The sequence below is a fragment of the Plectropomus leopardus genome, chromosome 18, assembly GCF_026936395.1.
Source record: "Plectropomus leopardus strain MGB_pleo_1.0 chromosome 18, ASM2693639v1, whole genome shotgun sequence".
NCBI classification, from domain to species: domain Eukaryota; kingdom Metazoa; phylum Chordata; class Actinopteri; order Perciformes; family Serranidae; genus Plectropomus; species Plectropomus leopardus.
This window is the reverse complement of record NC_142193.1, coordinates 21,788,566-21,807,932: the sequence shown is the minus strand read 5'-3', so window position 1 is coordinate 21,807,932 and position 19,367 is coordinate 21,788,566. Positions and strand designations below refer to the sequence as shown.

General features: G+C 38.9%; 1 protein-coding gene across 1 annotated transcript; it reads right to left on the bottom strand.

Annotated features, from left to right (window-relative positions):
- Positions 1 to 430: 430 nt before the first annotated feature.
- On the bottom strand, positions 431 to 14,405 carry LOC121957080 (jupiter microtubule associated homolog 1-like). Its single transcript, XM_042505591.2, has 5 exons — positions 14,213 to 14,405; positions 11,635 to 11,774; positions 6,342 to 6,490; positions 4,277 to 4,307; positions 431 to 974 (listed from the first exon to the last, which is right to left on the bottom strand). The coding sequence occupies exons 1-5, from the start codon at positions 14,266 to 14,268 to the stop codon at positions 826 to 828; spliced, it is 525 nt and encodes a 174-aa protein (XP_042361525.1). The 5' UTR covers positions 14,269 to 14,405; the 3' UTR covers positions 431 to 825.
- Positions 14,406 to 19,367: the final 4,962 nt, after the last annotated feature.

The window sequence follows — 19,367 nt, the reverse complement described above, 5'->3', positions numbered from 1 at the left end:
GTTCAAGCAAAAAAGTTAGACGATGTACTTTTAAAAAAAAATTGAAAAAAAGAGGAAAACAATTAACATATTATGTTATTAAAGTAGCTTTCTGGTTTGCCTTAAAAAAAAGCTAATTTGTCATTTAATTGGACAAAGCAAATGCATGAGTATTGAAAAAGTTAGCACCGATTGAGATTTCATTGAAAGATTTATTAAAGACATTTCAATACCAATTAAGGCTTTAATTTTAGATTAATGAATTTAATGCCTTTTAAGACTTTTTAAGGATCTGCGGGAACCCTGCTTACGTCTATATTTTTGCCATTTATGTGCCTTTATCTCCAGTATTTTATATAAGTGACTGACTGAATTTTTCACTTCAGCATGATTAAATATTCCTAGTTTACTATTGCATGACTAGTTACATAAAAAAGTAATCAACAGCAAATTCATATCAATCTTTATTGTATTTAGAAATCCACGCATCAAATCTTTTTTATTATTTTTTCCTTTACCATTTACAACAGGGAAGAATGAGGGACAAGCTAAACGTCATGCCTTTCCCAGCAGGCGCGATGCACTACAGGATGGGCTGAAATGGAGGAGGAGGAGAGAGATACATAAAGTGCTTTTGTCAACAGTTTTCTTCTTTTAATAGAAAAAAGGATAAGAACAAAAGGTTTGAGGGTGAAGGGAGAGGACACGGGGGTCCATGGACGTGACAGCGTGAGTGCATGTGAAGAAGGGAAGAAGGTGACAAGTTGATGAGGAGGAAGAGAGTGGAGGGGGTATTTATCTTTAAAAAAAAAAAAAAAAAGCGTTCGAATGAAAAAAAAAGTGGTCTCAACCCAGGATGAGGCTGGACTTGCCACCAGGTGGGTTTCTTCGGCCGCTGGTGGCAGCGTTGGCACCTCCCGACGGGGCAGAAGGCTCTGTTGTCTCCTTCTGCTGCTCTTGCTCCTCTTGCTCCCCCTCCGCATTGTCAGGACACTCTACAGGAGCAACAATAACACATTAATCCAAATCATGTAACAGTGGCTGATATTTCATGAATGCCATCACAGACTGTTTTCGAGATGATATGATATGTGATCAAGACCAAACGGCGTACAAATGTTAAATACAGTTTGACAGTAAAACACCATGTTTATCTGGTTAAACAAGCTGTGCCTGGAAGCTAATTACAGTAGATGGTTAAAATGTACTCAACAGTGCTGCTTTACAAAAGGCAGAGAGCAATAATTACAGAAAATCTGACCAAAAAAAAGACTAAAGGTTTTCAGGGTGAAAGAACTGGTAAACTGTGTCATAGTTGGATACTATGCAATGCGTCATTTTAGGTTTTATAGGCTGATTTTTTACAACCAAAAACATTGACACAGACCGTAGAGAAGACCTAAAAAAACCTCAGATGGCAGTTATTGCTACATTTAGTACCTTTAGGATTTTACAAGGTTGGAATCGCAACAATTTGCAGAAATTCAGCCAATCTCCAGAAGACCTTGCAATTTTGTACATTCACCGCAACTTTACTGCAAATTTTAATGTTTAAAATGGGCAAAATCTCATTTCATTGTAGAGCTGCATGCAGCGCATTGATTTTCACAGCACATCTCTCTTTTAATCATGAGACCACTGCTGCAAGACCAGAGCTCTGGGCCTGGAACAGTCTCACACTCACACACACACACACACACACACATACAGTGACAGGGATAACTGTTAGCATCACACAGCTAATGATGCCCAATAGTTATTAACCGGTTTAATAACAGAGTTAATCTGGATAATAAACGTTGCTGCGAGGCTTCTGTCCAGGCAGCAAAATAACATAATAATAAGCTCTGAATCTGTGACAGCAAGTCAACTAATTTTCACCCGCCCCCATAATTTCATTGCAAAAATGCCCATAAGCATCCAGTGTTTCCCACACAGTCATTCATTTGTTTGTTTGTGGTGGCTTGCAGCAAAAACATCTGCTACCACAGAATAATTTTCTATTTTTGGAGCTGGAGCATTCATTCGGATTGCTGTTGGAATTTACAGCATATACAGCTCAGTCATTCATGACACTACACCTTTGTACTGCTCCGTCTGGGCACAGACGGAGCAGCAGAACGTCAGGCTCAGTGAAAGTGAAAATAAATTGTTCGTTGTTCTGGGTCTAAAAGTTTGTATTTACTCGCCTCTGCAGCAGCTGCTCCTCTTATCCATCATCCAATCAATCAACTTTTATTTTTTTATTTAACAATTATTCACTCCGGGACTCAAACTCCACAAACATGGAGGTCACAACATACATTTCATGTTCTTTTAGAAAAACTGCTGTGATCTCAGGTATTACAGGCCGCAACAATGCAAAAAAACTGCCTGCAAAATCCTGGAGGGACTGTACATTGCTAAGCTAGGCTAAATGGCTGTTATCTTAGTTTGTATTGCTCATGAATGGATTTATTTGCCGCCTTATTTGTGAGAGAAACGAAATCACTTCGTCAATGAAAATGTATAGAATTTCATTAACAGCAAATACCAAGGGCTATACTAAATTTAGCTTTGGTAGAGGCTGTTGCTGTCTCACCAGCTAGCTTTAATTGGGCTACGCAGTTTTGCTTTGTCTGGTTGCTTTTGGCTGTTTTGTAGCACCTGCATCTCAAATGTATGCATTTCAAAGAAAACTGCAATTATTTGCTAGCACCAAAGTCAACAACTCACTCTCTGGTTTCATTCAAATTTGGACTTATTTTGTAGCCACTGCATTTTGTTTTAAAGGCTTGAGTACTTAAGTGAGGTTAGCCAGTTCTGTAATAAAATCCCAGTGTTGAAGCGCTGGGCTCTCGTTGTCCATTAGTGCCCGAATTATGCAGAATGTGCAAATTCAAGGGGACTTTATGACTTGAATGTCACAAATAAGGGCAACACTGATGTTAAAAACTTAATTTAGGCAGAATGAAGACTCAAATATTCTCTGCTGGACACAGTGATAAGCAGGCTGCAAGACTGGTACACACAGTAACACAGATATGAGGACTGCACAAAGGCTTTTATGCCTATTTTTGAGGTGCAAAGCTAACAAAAAAAGGGCTTGTATTAAATAATCACAATATCCGATTGCTGTGAGAACAAATAGTGGATGTGAAATTGTCGTTTGTTTCCATCAAACTTGAATTGAACCATCAATGAACTGTATAATCCCCACAGACTGCAGTTTAATGTTTGTTTGAGACAGTTATGTGGCTTCTTTTATTTTAGTGTTATGTGTACTTTGTGTATATTTGATTTGTCTTATATCACTTTATCTCCTTTTTGTTTCCCATGAATGCATTTATATCCTCCTGATGTATAACTAATCAGATTTGCCAAAGATTATAATATCATTATTAATATATGTGCAACATTTTGAGTAACAGTTTTTCTCTCAAAGCCACAGTAAATATTTGGTAATGAAGGTCATTATGTAATCATTTCTTTTCTGGGCTGAGTGATCTCATAGATATCCCACCTCTGAGCTTGCCTCCACTGACAGAGTGACTGCGTAATGAGCTGCTGTCTTAGTAAATCAGGCATGTAATACACAGAGATTGCTGTCCAAAACTCAATAAAAACTGCAGTGCACATTTATGCAATGTCATTTTCTTGGCAAATCTCTCTTTCTGTGCCTGGCCAACTCCTGGCTTCCCTTCTCTCTGCGAGATTCGCTGACTTCAAAGAAATATGTGAAGAAACACACAAGTCAGACAAACTAGTTAACGAACAGAAGCCCTCAGTATTATTTGATGAGCATATACTGTACATGTTAATACACACATGTATAATATACTTCAAAGTGCACACACATTCCTGTCACATTCAATAGCAGGGCAAATAAATGAACGCTCACAGAGATGTGTGGTCAAACCCTCCATTATCTGAGGAGCCAGCCACTCTCTCGCAAACCTGCACCTGGAGGTTAATAAAAAGCTTTTCATACTAAGTGAAGCCTGCCATCAAAGAACAGCTGCTTGACTACAGACCATCACGGCATCATGACAGGGGAAAACCACATCAAGCAGATCATGTGATGTTGACTTACACAGGGACAACATGTGTACTGTATCTTTGGGGGAAAAAAAGTCATGGTATGCCAGCAGATTTTTTTTTAAAAGGCAGCCAGAGAGGAATTACCTGATCTGTTACACTGTACCATGGAGCTATTCACTGAGTAATCTGAGTCATGCACTGATGTTTAGACATAGTGTGAGGGAGACAGAAACTTCAAGGCATCACTATAAACAGTTTAAGAGTTCAGGACACTTACCATCATTCGGTGCTTCTTGGCCATTCTCAACCTGTAATGAAAACACAAGACAAGAATATATCAAATATGCTCACAGAACCAAAGTCACTGTCACCTGTGTATAAACATGTTTTTCTGTATTCCTATAAATGAATCCTATTTCTTCTACTCTGTTTGGATTTGATTTGATTTATTTAGCAAATTTTAAAAAAGACAATGTTATGCATTTCAAGAAAAGTACATACAATCTCTTAATATTGATCAAAAACTATTATAACTTTATATATATATATATATATATATATATATATATATATATATATATATATATATATATATATATATATATATATATATATATATAAAATAGAATATAAATATAATAAAAAAATAATAAAAATATAAATAAGAAAGGACAGTCAGATGAGGGCAGAAATAATTATGTAAAAAAAGAGGAAGAAAAGAAATAAACTAAGTAAGTGCGAGTGCTTTTCGGGTGGTGTAATTATGAAATTGATTGATAGCGATAAAGAGATTATGAAAAAAGGGGCGAAGTGATTTACTGTGTGACAACACGAGCAGTCTCGAGCAGACAAAGAGAAACAAGTCACTGTCATATCTGGTCAATAAAGTTATTGTTTAAATAAAAGCTTCAGTACTAACAGCAGCTAATTACCATCAAATACCGACATCACTATTGAGCTTTCTGACCCTTGAGAGATACCATAATAGGAATGTCAACAGTTAACTGCCGAAAAAGTTTTGACAGGTTACACACAGCAGCACTGCAGTGGAAACACGGTGTCCACCCTCTGGTCTCCTTCCTGATAAGTAAGCAGCTCAATATTGAACCACAGACTCCCTTTAGCATTGCTAATGATGTTATCACTGTTAGCTCTGTTAGGACCATTAGCAGCCCAGAAAGTGGTGCTAAAATCGCTGATAATGCTAAAGGGGTTTTGCTGCTAAAAATGAAGCCACTTATTCACTGGGGCTCGACTGTAGAAATGCGTTACCAGGGGTAACCACTGAATGAGGGCCGCGGCCAGCTACATCCCAACTGCCCCGGGTGGTACGCAGAGCAGAGCAGCAAAGGCTTGCGTTGATTAACCAGTAGAGACAGGAGGGTAGGCAGTGAGCTGTTTCCGCATATAAAATGTTTACACAGCTAGTTGGCTGTCTGTCAGCAAAGCCACCAGAAAATAAAATAAAAGCCAAGACATTTATATCACAAAACATTAAATTTCACCAACTCTACTGGTTAGTGCTTTGAAACGCAGTGCTAAACCTCATAAAGTCAACAGGAGTGCCAGAATAAAAGGCAAGGTCTCGTATTTAATGTCATGTTGCTTTATTTTTCCTTGCAAAAATTAACTGGTTAATTGATGTATTAACCAAACTGACATTCCTAAATCATATGTTTTTCGTATGTAAGCCATGGCTTGATTTGCCATGTGGATTAAATCCTATAAAAAAAACACACAGTTTCACCTAGGGGTGCAACTAACAATTATTTGAATTATTGATCAATGTGCCCCTTATTTTCTTGATTAAATTTTTGTCATTAAAATGTTACAAAACAGTTAAACATGTTATTTCCCCAAGCCCATGCTAATATCTTCAAAGGTATGTTTTACCCGACAGTTTCAGGAATCCAAAGCTTTTCATTTCATTATGTACGACGAAGTAAATTATGAAAATCTCACTTCTAACAAGCATAAATCCAGCAAAAGTTTGGCTTTTTTGCTTAGAAAAATGGATGATGGCAATAATTATTTTTTGTTGCTGTCTCTGCTCTGGTTTCACTGCTTCTTTATACCTCAGTTAATTTGCTAAATTACAAGAAAATCTGCTAATGTCAGAATAAAAATTAAACCTCCACAGGGATTACAAATGTCAGCGGAGAATATCTATCAAACAACATCCTGGGTCAGTTTCAAATAGATGGATTAAGCCACCCATCCCCCAATACATTTTCCACTGAACTGTTTAGAATTACACTTAATCTATTACTGTGTGCTTTTCAGCCCCAAACTAGGCTGCGGCTCTGTTTTGGAAACAGCGCCTGTCAGACGAAGTGAGGTACCTCTCGTCTCTCTTTCCAGACCAAGGCTGCCCCAGAGTTGTGGATGGTGGTCAGTTCCGGCTCAGGGTTCTTGGGGAAGAGAAGAGGCTGCTGACATCGCCTAAGTGGGGCTGAGGGCTCCCCGCACAGGGTTCCTGCGGCTGTACCAGCTGGGATGGTAAGAGACAGACAGAGCAAAAAAAAAAAAAAAATGTATTAAACCTTTGAAACCTGGATTGACATTGTTGTGCTGCATTCAAACACTTTCATAAGTACTTAACTTTCAAAATCTGAGCAAATTGGTTTGCTTTCTTTTGAAAAAACGGGGGAGAGGCAATGAGCAACTTGGCAAGAACTGTTCTGCAAATTGCAAGAAATTAGTAGATTTTTTGCAGAATTTTTTTTAAAGAAGCTAGGGAAATTTGTCCCAAAAAATGATTTGGAACAATTATATATTTTTAATTATTTTTGCTGAAATATTATTTTTAAAGCACTTCCGTCATGTCATTTCCTTCTTTTTTGTTTCTTTTTTTTGTAATATTCACATTAAAAAAAAAAATTTACTTTTTACTTTTACTAATTTGGGGTAATTTCCTTTGAAGTTGCTCATTGCTCTTCACCAAAGTTTTTTTTTTTTTGAACATGAGCCCAGTTGCTTAGGTCTCAAAGGGTTAAAGAGTGAGCAGAGTGTAATAGTTGTGCCAAATCAATTTTATTTATATAGTTCAATATCACAAATCTGTCTCAGCATGCAACACCCTCAATCCCTAGAGTGAAAATTTGGATAAGAAAAAACACAACACACACTTACTGTAAGACACAACGTACACTAGGTGTAATGCATATTTCATTGATTTTTAATTTTTGGCCAATTGATTTTATTGGAGCTAGACAGGAAACACAAGAGACGTATGACAAAACATGACTCAGGCTTCAAAGCAGCAGAGTCATACCACAGGATCACTAATCCAATTAGCCACAAAGCCACCCCTGACCCTAATGTTTCTAACCTTCGAGCCAACCATGCTCACTACAAGACTCATCTTCTCAGATTTGACAAAACATCAGCTTTATGGGGGAATCTGACTCAAATAACATGAGACAAAAATCACTGAAAACCAACAGGAAACATCACCAAATCCGCTTGGGCGTCTGCAACAGACCCAGAAACACAGTGGAACATTTCCAGGCAGACAACATGGATGCCAAAACTCACATAACCCTGTAGCGCTTGCTTTCTCCTTCAGCAGAAAGAGCATTAAAACCCAATGTTTGGCCCACTGTGGGGAACTAAAGCCACATAAGGTAACAGTGCAGCTCCAGCCCAGAGGGCCAGGGAGGGGACAGACTGTCTTTGTCATGAGGAGAACAACGGCTGCTAAAGAAGCGGAGGAGTGGCCATTGTTGTTAATGGAGTGAATCAGCACTGTTGAGAGCCTCAATCACGCAACAAGAGCTCCTTCATTACTGGCTCCACATTTCTGAGTCCGATCAATTCTCTGGACAGTAAATGAAGGAGGATTAAACTAGTTTCATGAGGCGGACAGTGATGCATTATGTTATCATCACTATGACACATAGCTTTCTACTTAACCTTATGGGTTCATGATATAAACGTACGATAACACTGACCGCTGCTCAACAAGCTTAAAGGCAGGGACAGCAGTCATGCTGCTGCTGCTGGTAGTTTTGGCTTGCGTTATGATTACAGAGTGCTCCTTATGTGGCCAGAAGCTGAGGGCAATTGAACAAACCAACAGCTCTGGTATCTGAAAACCCCAAAATCCTGAGAACAACCTGCCAAAGACTCTGGATGAATAACAATAAGCTTATGTGTCAGTATAAACATAATATCAGCACAGCTCTGCAGCTGAACTGACACAACCCTCTCTCATTAGAAGATTTTTTAAATTCCAAACCAACTATATGAATATCCTTTTTTTCAGCTAGTTTTATGATTCATTTCTTTCATAATTTTATCCAAATCACATAAAAATGTTCTTCCTTATGACTAATGGTACCAATTCTGCAAGTAGTGTGATCCAATATTAGAATTTATTGCAATTTTGTTTACTTTTTTAACACTAGACCATGGGTTAAAGTTGTATCATACACTTCTAGACACTATATTATAAGATGTATTTCCATAACAATTCACATCACGTCAGTCGGTCTCTCTGATTGATTTTATGACATTTATTACACTGAAGCATCTTTCTCCGGGAAAGACACTTTATTAAATAAGCTTCACTTGCATACTAAAATGTACCTGTGGAATACTATGAATAAGAAATATATACTTTTTGAAGTAAACTTATTACGTTTCAATAAGCTGGTAACTGTTTTTCATACACTGATTTGTTTGCGTTGGCCGCCACAACATCATATTTACAACCCTTCCTCCCCTCTCTGTTTATCAGACAACAAATGAGACAAGAATTAGTGAGCTAGTACACCCTGCAGTCCCTCTGTCTCACTCGCTGCCTCCAGGAGACCGTTTGCCAAGAGCAGAGTGGGCATAAGCTCCAGGGATGGACCTTTGGTAGCTGCTTCAGTAGTGCTAGGGGTTGCAATGGTCAGACCTGTGTAAAGGCAGTAACAGAAAGTTTTTGCTGATGCAGAGGGGAGTTAGTTCTGGCTGAATTCAAGTTTCAGCGGCTGCTACTGAAGGTGTGTGTCTTTGGACTGTCCAACATTTTCTGCTTTTTCTCTCTTGAAGCAAATATGACCTCATCTTATTCATAGATTACCACAATGTTAGTGACAACTTCTTTCCACCTCTGCACTTGAATTATATAATTATACTTAGAAACTTAAGTTAATCAATCCGTGAAAGCACTTTGAGATTTATTTGCTCAGATTTTGAGATATTACTTTCTAAGGGTTTTTGCCATCACCTAATACTGTTAAACTGTCTGAAATTTCAATGATCAAAGCTCTGAATATGAAACTTAGAAAAACTTGGCATGTCTTTCCAGAACTAATGCCCAGGTTACACTGAATTATCCACAGAAATTGCAGTGACTGGTTTTTACTGGAAAAAGTTTCTGTAATAGTAAATGTCCATATAAACACTGTTCACAGTGCGGTCAAAAGATTGTGCAGAATAAAAAGGACATTATCTTGACATTGTCTGAGACTGGAATTAGATACTTGAATTCTGAACGATTATAAACTAAGACATATGCTCTGCGAACGGTCTCTAGAGGCCTTTAATTATCATGAAAGTCAGTCATCTGGCCTTTCTGGTGGCCCACTGGTCCGAGATAAAGACGATAAATTCTCTATGTAGGAATCAGTCAGTCAGCCCTATTTGCAGGTTCCTGAATATGCACAAGCAAGACTAACAGTTCGAGGGAGAAAGTGTGTGTACCAGCCTCTCTTTACCAGTTACCAGAATAGATTTTGAGATTAAAAAAAAAAAAAGGAGTTTTAAAGCACTGCATGGACTGGCATCAGGTCACATCTCTGAACGGCTCATCCCCTATTCCAACTCCTGATGTCTCCTGTGGCCAAATCCACACACCCAGTTAAAAAAAACAAAAGGTGACTGAGCATTTTCAGTTGCTGGCCTTAATTGTGGAATAGTTAGCCATTTACGATCCCCTGCCACTGAAAACTGTAAACCCTGTCCAAAGAAACCGTCTATTTTCTTTAGCCTTTTGTCATCCTGAAGACATGTCTGACCACAGTTATGTGTTTGCATTTGATTTTGTTTTTTGTGCAATGCTGTTTCTCCGATGATTTTATCAAGATATCCTATGTCTGTATTTATTTACTTATATTCTCTTATTCATGACTGTGTCTATTGGAACATTCCTGTGTTTGTATTTGATTATTCCTCTGTTTTATTTAATCTCTTTTAAATGTGCCCTATAAGTAAACATGTTTTTACTAAGATGTATACTACTTAAATGCAACACCGCTCCATCAAATCCACGATTGCCTTTGTAGCATTCCCCACTTCCCCACATGTTTACTGTAACTCTAATTTCCAAAAAAGGGAAAATGCAATATTCCTAGCTCTGTAAGTGCACACAGTGTTGAAAGAATAACTTCATAAAACAAGGCTAACAGCTATTCTAGGTTGAAGCATGGATAAATACTGCAGAAGAACATTTACAACAAAAGCACATTTAAAAAGGATGGCCTCAGGGCAGGAGGCCAAAGCAAACAAACCTGTTCATCTATATGAGAAGTTCATGCACGGGTCAGACAGACTGCACAATGCGAACAAAACCTGTTAAAGTAATAAATGTTGCTCATTCAGGCAGAAACAGATATCCTCATCCAGTTGTATCCGTTTAAGTGGGAAAAGTATGAGAGGGCTCCCATGAACTTGACCTAGACCCAAGCGAAACAATGCGGGTAGGAAAAGGCTTTTTCTGCAGCTGCTGTCCATAAAGATCAGAGGCTGAAGTAATAATTTTAGGGTAAATTCTTCATTGTCCACACATTCAGAAAACTTCATGCACCATGAAAACTGTTTTTCACGAGTGGTCAGTGTGAAAACATGTGATCTCTGGCTTGTGGGTAACTTCACAGCGTCGAGCTGAAAAGGAATGCTGGTTCTGCAGGACTTGAGTCTTCCTCTTTATGCTCATCAAAAATTTGAGCTTTAAACACCAACTAGCTGGGTACAAAACCTAGCAATAACATAAGCAGACTAAAGAGTCTGCATTATAGTTTTACCTGGATTCTTACAAACACACTGGCAAGCACAATAATGTCTGACTATATGAATTTTTCATGCAAGCCTCCGTGGCTGTATGTCTGCAGTGACCTTGACCACTCAAAAGCCATTCACAGGTATCATATCCCCTACTGCCTCATGTGCTCAAAATAAAACTTCCCTGGTGTCTATACAAGGCCACACATTTCACCAATTGACACATTTTTTAACTGACCTATTTCTTTCCGCTGAGGGCTGATCCTCATCCCCGTCTAACAAAGCATAGCTTCAAATTACCCTTATCCCAGCACTCCAGGGCTTTTTGGCTATTATACTTGTGGGATGTTCTTTCTGACAACGCAAATGGAAAAAATACTTAATAACACTCCAGTTTGTATCTTTTCTCCACTCGAGTTAGAAGAATTAAGTCTGTGGTGCTTTTCTGCTTACTTAAGGCTTCTTTAGTTCTGTCTATTTTTACAAGATTGAACTTGCCCACACGCCCCGCCTGGTGCAAAACTCAAAAACCACTGTATATGTTACCTTGTAAATCAAAACCTTATTGTTTTCATTCCTTTGTCTCTGCTATTAATTCTTGGAAAATTGACTCAGATAGGTTTAAGTGATATTAGATTGAATTACTGGGTGGATTGTTCCTCCGATGAGCATGGGGGTCATCAGGTTCTGCAAAGATGTTGGAGGCCATCTTGTTCTTCCGAGGGGTCGAGTTGTCGTCTGTGCCGAAGGAGATGCTGGAGTCCCCACCCGGCGGTCGTAGTACCCTGAGGAGCAATAAATGATGGATTAGACTATCATTTGATTGACATTCTGCTAACACGCTTCCATCCCCCACTCTTTAGGTCAAACTAAAACACAAGGCCTCGTCTCACATGCCACCGATCAGCTGCACAGCGAAAAAAAAAAATCAATAGTCAAATATAACATGAGTAGGCCTCAACCTACTTCTAGTCTTCTCCCTACTCCACCCTTTCAAACACATACCACACACACAAAAACACACAGGCTACCAGCAAGGTCTCCGCTCTCTAAGCTCCGGCTGTCAGCCTGTCAGACAGACAGTCACAATCTCTGCCCTGCAGCTGACTCCAGTCGCATATAATCAAAGAGTTAGCTGGCTCGCTGTTGCCTCTTCTCAGCGCAGATTCCTTTCCCGTGACACACGAGGGGCTGGTGTCACTTCCTGGTAGCATTGTCATAAAATGAGTACATCAATCTGATGACCGTTCTGGGTCAATATTACACAATGGAGGTGAAAAATCTGATGTCCGAAGCTAATATAGGTCACCTAATAAATGGATTGTTCTAGAACAATATAGAAAGCCTGCATGCAGACCAGCACATGATAAACAGAGAGTACTTTCCGACATTCCTTCCACCACAAGCTGAACAAAAGGAACACGATAATGAGCAGGGAAACCCTTTTTCCTTGCTGTGCTGAAGGACAGTCGGGGTGGACGACAAAAACTGGTGTGTTTGCAGTGCCCCTGCTGGACCCCTCCCTCTTTTTCCAGCAAACTCTTCTCTCCTCAGAGTCCCTGAAGCCACCAGCTGACACACTGAGCAGCTGTCCAAGGGCCAGGCGAGCAGATGGAGTCCAAAAAACAACTCAGCTCTTGAAGCAAAAAACTACAAAGAAAGCAACTACGGAGGGGAAAATCCACACGGTGTGGACTGCATTGGCGTGAATTTTCTCAATCAATTCTTGTAAACACACTCGTGCTCGTCACACTTGGCTGTGACAGTAATGCTTAAACCAGACTTCACCTCCCGGCCAGAGAGGATGAGCTCATGCTTTCCACACGGATTGCGATCAGGGGAAAAGCTTTTAGCTGCCTGGCAGCAGACCCCACCCTAGAATGAAACTGCAAATAATATCAATGAAATGGCATTAATGTTTAGAAGCTGGACGCGCTGCTTCAAGCTGGTGTGGCAATGGCAGATGTAGCTGAGCTCCAAAGCCAAAGATGGCATGTGTGATAAGGCAGGGTGGGAGGCTTTTGATGGCCTACTAAGATTTTAGCCTAATTCTGCTCAAGTAGCTGCTGCAAAGATCCTTTGGGTCGGCCAGCATCAGAAATGACCAGCAGCTCGTAAAAAGGGCTTTAAGGAGCAAAAGCAAAGAGCTAAGAAAAGATTTGCAGGCTTAGCTAGCTCAAAGCCCCCACCCAAGCCCCCGCATCATCCGAAAACAGCATGCGACTTCAAAATGCTTAATGACTGACCGAGATTTGACATGCTCACTAAGCAAAGGCTAATGGAAACAATTTTCCTCAAAATCTGGCTTAAATGCATTAACATTATGACCCCATTATTAAGGCAGGCGTAAATTAAAGGCATTTTCTCTGCATTGTTTTCACTGCAAAGGGGCAGGAAAGCATCCAGACGAGACGCATCACTTACAGGAAAGCTATGACTGCATGCACGAGGGATGAGTGGCCCTCTTAAGGTGTTTTTTTACATGAATATAAAGATTTAACAGATGTGGATAAGAAAACAGCGTTGATATGTCTATTGAAGCTACACATGGACATTATCTGAGTTTCTATAAACTTCCATTTGCCAGCAATGAGCCATATTGATGATAACGACATATGCAGACCCGAGTCTCGTCTGGGATTCTTCCTGCAATCAATCACATATTTGGACTCCTGCTCCTGAGCTGTACCTTTTTTCCTCTGGTGAAAATATGCTACAACATCCGCACACAATACATTAAGTATCGGGTCATTGGCTAGCAACTCCAAAGAAATCACCACAGGAAACAAACTAACAACAAAAAAGTTATTTTTTGTCGACCACAGTCTCTTAAAAACTGACCGGTTAACGGTAGGTAGCTTTGACCATTTCTTCCCAAAAAATAGACGGAACCCCTCCTTCGTGTACTTCGGGTGTCTCTTTTTTTCTCTTCCTTAAACTCGCATGCCTAATTAACAGTATTCTCCACAACCCAGACTGCTAACCTACCTAACTCACCGCTAACGGCTATATGGTGCATCAGTCACTCAATAAGATTAACTTAATTAGCAAGACTATCTGACAGTTTAGCTAAATCCAGAAAAATCCCCCGCCAGCCACTAGCGGGCTAACGGTAGGTAGCAAGCTGCCTTAAAGCGAAAAAAGAGGCGTTTAGCTAGCCTTGAGGCTCGTCCGCATCACACTTCTTTTGTTCCTCCGCGAAACGTTTTCAGCTCTTTTTTACCTGGAGCTGCTTTTTGAACCAGGCTCCATCCCTTTAAAGGTGGTTGTCGTCGTCATCTTTATGGAGTATTTCGATGCCTCGACGGTAACAAACAGTCTATGAGAAACTAATAGAAAGAAAAGTCCTCCTCCTTCCCCGCAGAGCTGCGACGGGATGTAGACTCCACCCGACACTGAAAAACATAACGAAGAGCAGATCCGCTGGTTCTGCGGTGCCAGCCCACGAGACCCAGCCCACCAGCGTTCGACCCGCTCTGATTGGACAGAACATCACAGAACTCGTCTCTCATTGGACAGAACCTCACAGAACTCGTCTCTCATTGGACAGAACCTCAACGATCGCTTCTCTTGTTGGTGGCAGGGCTTCATGTCAGGGAGCAGACAGTCAACATCCCTTAGGGCTGTATTTTCTGCTTTATAATCTATTAGCATTGATCATAGCAATGTTTCAGACTGTCATGTAAAGGGAAAAGGAGTGAACTTTGACCTCCAGCTGACCTCAACATCTTGGGTCTCAATTTACAGCCAAATCTGGCCCCCGATAGAGAGCCGGGTGGCCCCCAGGTTTTTCTAATTCACAGTAGAAATAAAGTGATTTGCAGTAGGAATTGTTTTTGTACTTTTAGTAGGCTTTACAGAGTGCATGAAACAGCATCAACATAGAGCTTCAAAAAAGTGCAAATAGAGGATCCACAATTCAGCATTCATTCATTTACATATTTGCATCATTAAAAACAGAAATGGAAAACAGGTCAAAAAGACTGCAGAAAAAAAAAGCATGTGCTGGGGGGTTAGAAACCCAAATGGGCTGATGGAAACACCTCACCGATAGTAATATACTAAATTACAAGTAATAGAATAAATTACAATACTTTGATGCAAGCAGTATACAACGGGATCAACAAAAATGACAAAAAGATCAAGACAAATTATGAGTGTAGGTGTGTGTGTGTGTGTGTGTGTGCAAACAAAACTTGGGTGTGGTTTGTGAATAAAGAGAAGTAGCAAGTGCAGTTATGAAAATAAGTATCACATAATGTTACATGTTCTAATGTCTAATGTCTTTATCTTGTGTGTTTATTTTCTAAGATACATTTTAAGGTTTGCTATATTGTAAAGAGAGAGAGAGGAGTACATGTTGTGTCAGAATGCTGTGGTTACATGTTATGAGCCCTTTGGCAGAGAGTATGCTTTAAACAAACTCAAATTTGTTGTTTGCATAGGCAAAATGGCTCCATGGCAGCCATCATTAAGCATTGTATTTGACTTTGATGACCGCAGTGCATAACTGGGCTTGCAAAGCACAGCAAGAAAATGCCAAAACATGCAAGTTGTGTCTACTCCACCCATTAATTGCAGCAAATATATCGACTTCTGTTAAAACAAGTTCAAAAACGCAGCAATTAAAACATTGTCTTTTGTGCTCTGACATGTCAGCATTTCCACAAAAGCGACAGAAAAGGATATCGACATTACACAAACCACAAAACCCTGCAACCCCTGAAATATTATCTCTGAGAATAGGCTTATCTTGTCCTATCTTAAAAAAAAACATGAAAAAAGAACACAAATATAAATTTTATTACCTATTATATATTTTATTTAAAAAAAAGTTGAGTTTTTTGTGTACTTTATTGTTACTTGCTGTCACATATAGCTCAAGCAGAGATTTTATGGAAATCATATTCTAGCAAAAAAAAAAAGAGATAACATCCTGCCCCTATGTGTTAGCATTTTTAGGAGATTCTAAATTCAATCTTAAGATTAATGAATTCAAGACTTAAAACTTTTTAATGATCTGCAGGAACCCTGTAAATATTATATTCATAATATTTCTAAGCATGTATTGGTTTGGTTAAGCCACTATGCCTGAAGTTTGAGGGTCATATAAAAATTCAGACCTACACTATCTTGCAGTGAACAACAAATAAAGGAATAATGAAAAACATCTCACTGCAGTTTTAAAAATGAGCCGCATGACAAATGTATCTTTTGCCCTGCTGTAAAGAACAGACGACACTGAGTTTCCATTCTTCCAGAGAGCTGAACCCTCATTTGACTTTCAGATAGAGGAATGTCAGAGGTTGTGTTTCATTACATATTCTCTTAACTTTTCGGCATAGGTACTTCAGACTGTAAAAGTTATCAAACCTCACGGTTGTTTTTGTTGCCATGCAATCACAGTTCCAATCAAGAAGATAACAATTTTAAGAACTGAACTGGCACTCATCCTTGTGTTAATTACAATAAGTCAGCACTCCTGCATCCCATTATAGCCAGTGGTACGGCGAAGGACGACTTCAGAGGGGATTTACTGCTGATGGAAAAGATGAGACATCTTTTGCGATTAACATCTGGAGTCGCAGACGGACAAGTCGATAAGGAGGTTTCGTTTGGGGAGGATGAGAGAAAGGTAAAGCTTTAAGCTGTGTGCAGCTATCGAGGGAAGATTTGCATCGACTCTGAAGCCCTGACTGCATTCGAGCAGGAAGAGGAAGAGATGCAGTGCAGAGCTGGATGAGAGCCAATAAACTATGAACAATAATTCTTTCAGAAAAAAACTGACTGAAAACATGACCAAGGCAAATAACTCTGTAATGAGCAACATCTGGCTTTTATTTCAAGATCTGACGTTCCAGCGTTCTGCAGTGTATTTGGACGGCTTGTATGCGTGGCACATGATTTGTCAAACATACTGAACTGTGACCTTGATTAAATATTTATAGTCATGTTAAATAAAAACCACAGATAAAGCTTCTCGCAAACATAATTCATGCGAAAATTGTGACTTATAAATTGCCCACACCACAAATTGTTTGCTTGAGGTCAACACTGCATTATTTACAGCGCTGTCACACAAAAGCTCAAATTAGCAGTCACAACATGCATGAGTGATAAGCATGAAAAGGCTGAAAATAATTACTGTTATCGTAGCTTTTTATTGTCTTCAAACAAGATTAAACATGTGCTGACTTCAAAGATGCTGCTTCAAACCATCAAGTAATTCCAGTAATTATTTCCATATGATGTTAATGAAGCGTAAGTTTTTCTTCTAAGCCTTGCTCTACACTGTCTGTATAGTTGGAAAAAGACTACTACAAGGTCTCTCTCTGCTACAGTGTGCTGAAATATTCCACTCTGAAAAACCCTTTTAATGGCAGACATTGTGACATAACAGGAAAAGTTTAATTAATAACTTTAATAATGGCCATGTGACATTTAGGAGGGTTAGTTTCAGGGCACGAGCTAAGGGCATTGCTGACTCAATCTCAGTCTGATGACGATATACCCTCCCGGAGCGGAGGCCAATGTTTTGGGGTGATCCGGTGTAGCCAGTAGATATCCGAGCCAACACTCCCTCTTCCATTTGGCATTTCAACTAATCTCTATAAACATAAAATCTCCATACATAAGCAGATATGTGTTTATAGAGATCACTGCTGACTGAGACACTTCAGTGGAAAGGATCCATTGTTATTAGTTACACTTTTTATTTTTTGACAAGTGCAAAATTATGCACCAAATTCTGTGAAAAGGGCCAATTAGGAGACTTTTGTCAAGTGTACCAAACTGTACCAAATGTACATTTTTTTAAATATTTTTTTTTTGACATTTAAAGTTTTTATTGAGGATTTCCAGTAAAACTTCCAAAGTCTATCATATTTTATAATGTCATTAAAAAAAATCAAAAATCAAAATAAATAATTAAGTTAAATCGGTTAGACTTTTAAAAAAATTTCAATCTCTTAAATGAATATATTTAATTTATGGTGCTGTTAGATTGCTGCTAGACTGCCACATTAATACAGATCGTCTGTAAATAAAATACACAAAATTCTCACTTATTTTTTTCTCATTTTTTAGTTTGCCAGATGGAATTAAATAAATGGATGAATAAATCGATAACACATGGACCGAGGTGCATGCCTCTGTGTTTGGCAAGTGAGAGCGCAAACTGTTTTTTGACTGCACTGAAAATGTTGTTTTTGAAAGACTAAATGCCAATATATTTGGATTGAGGGAGAATATTTTGTTGTATAAAAACATGCTATTTTTTGAAAATAATACATCTTTTTTTCCGATAAATTTTGACTCTTGGAAAATTAGATTAATTGTAAATGTTTAGATCACACAAGTCAGAAATGATCCTACACAGCCACCAATAATATCTCATTCCACAAATTGCATAATACTAAAAATAATGAGGAAAAAAAACCCCAAAAAACACAAAGAACTTAAAACTAGAGATGACGGTTCCTGATGAGCTCAATTAAAAGTAAATTCAGAAACACCTTTTACTGTTTTCTATCTAAAATATGACATTGCTTGTTTAATGTAGCAATGACTGATAAACTAAACTTTAAAGCTTAACAGCTTAATAATAAAATAAAATGAGACTGGAACATATTTGAACCCTGTAATGTGCTAACTTTATCATTGTTAAAATTTTTCGTAGGGGCTGATATAAACTACAAAAAGCACAAAGGTGAGGCTGAATAGCAAAGCTGTCGTCCTTTGTGTTATCATTACAGATTAATCTTAGATTACATAGTGGCAGTGAACACAAAACTGCCTCTACAAACAGAAAATGAGGCTGTATGTGGTGAGAACGGAAATGCTATTCTTGCAATACAATGCAGTAATTGTGTTATTGGTTATCACTTGTTTAGAAAATCATCTTATCATCCTGAATATTCACAGTCTCTCAGCGATGGTTGTTGTGTGCTGATGCTGTGCTGTGTCCACATGTCTCTCGCAGTAGGCCCTCATGAGTTTGATGAGCGGCGTTTTGATCTTAAACTGCACTACAGATCAATCCTGACCTGCCGCCTTCAGGTTTATGTGTTTGTTGCTTTCAGTCTCGACTGCCTCCTGAGGGTCAGGGAGGACAATACAGTTAACGCAGCCATGCAGAGAACCACAGCTGATTAATCAGATTTTATCATTCAGCCTCATTTCCTGATTACAGCTGAACACATGCGAAGAACCACACGTTTCTCTCTGTTATTACAAACAGAATACATTGATTTTTTTCAACAGCTGCAATTTAGGACCATCACTGGACTAACAACTGCCACTGTTGACATTTTAAATATTAATAATTGATTAGGAAGAACCATCCACAGTGACCTGGTTGAAATTCAGAGCTACAGGTA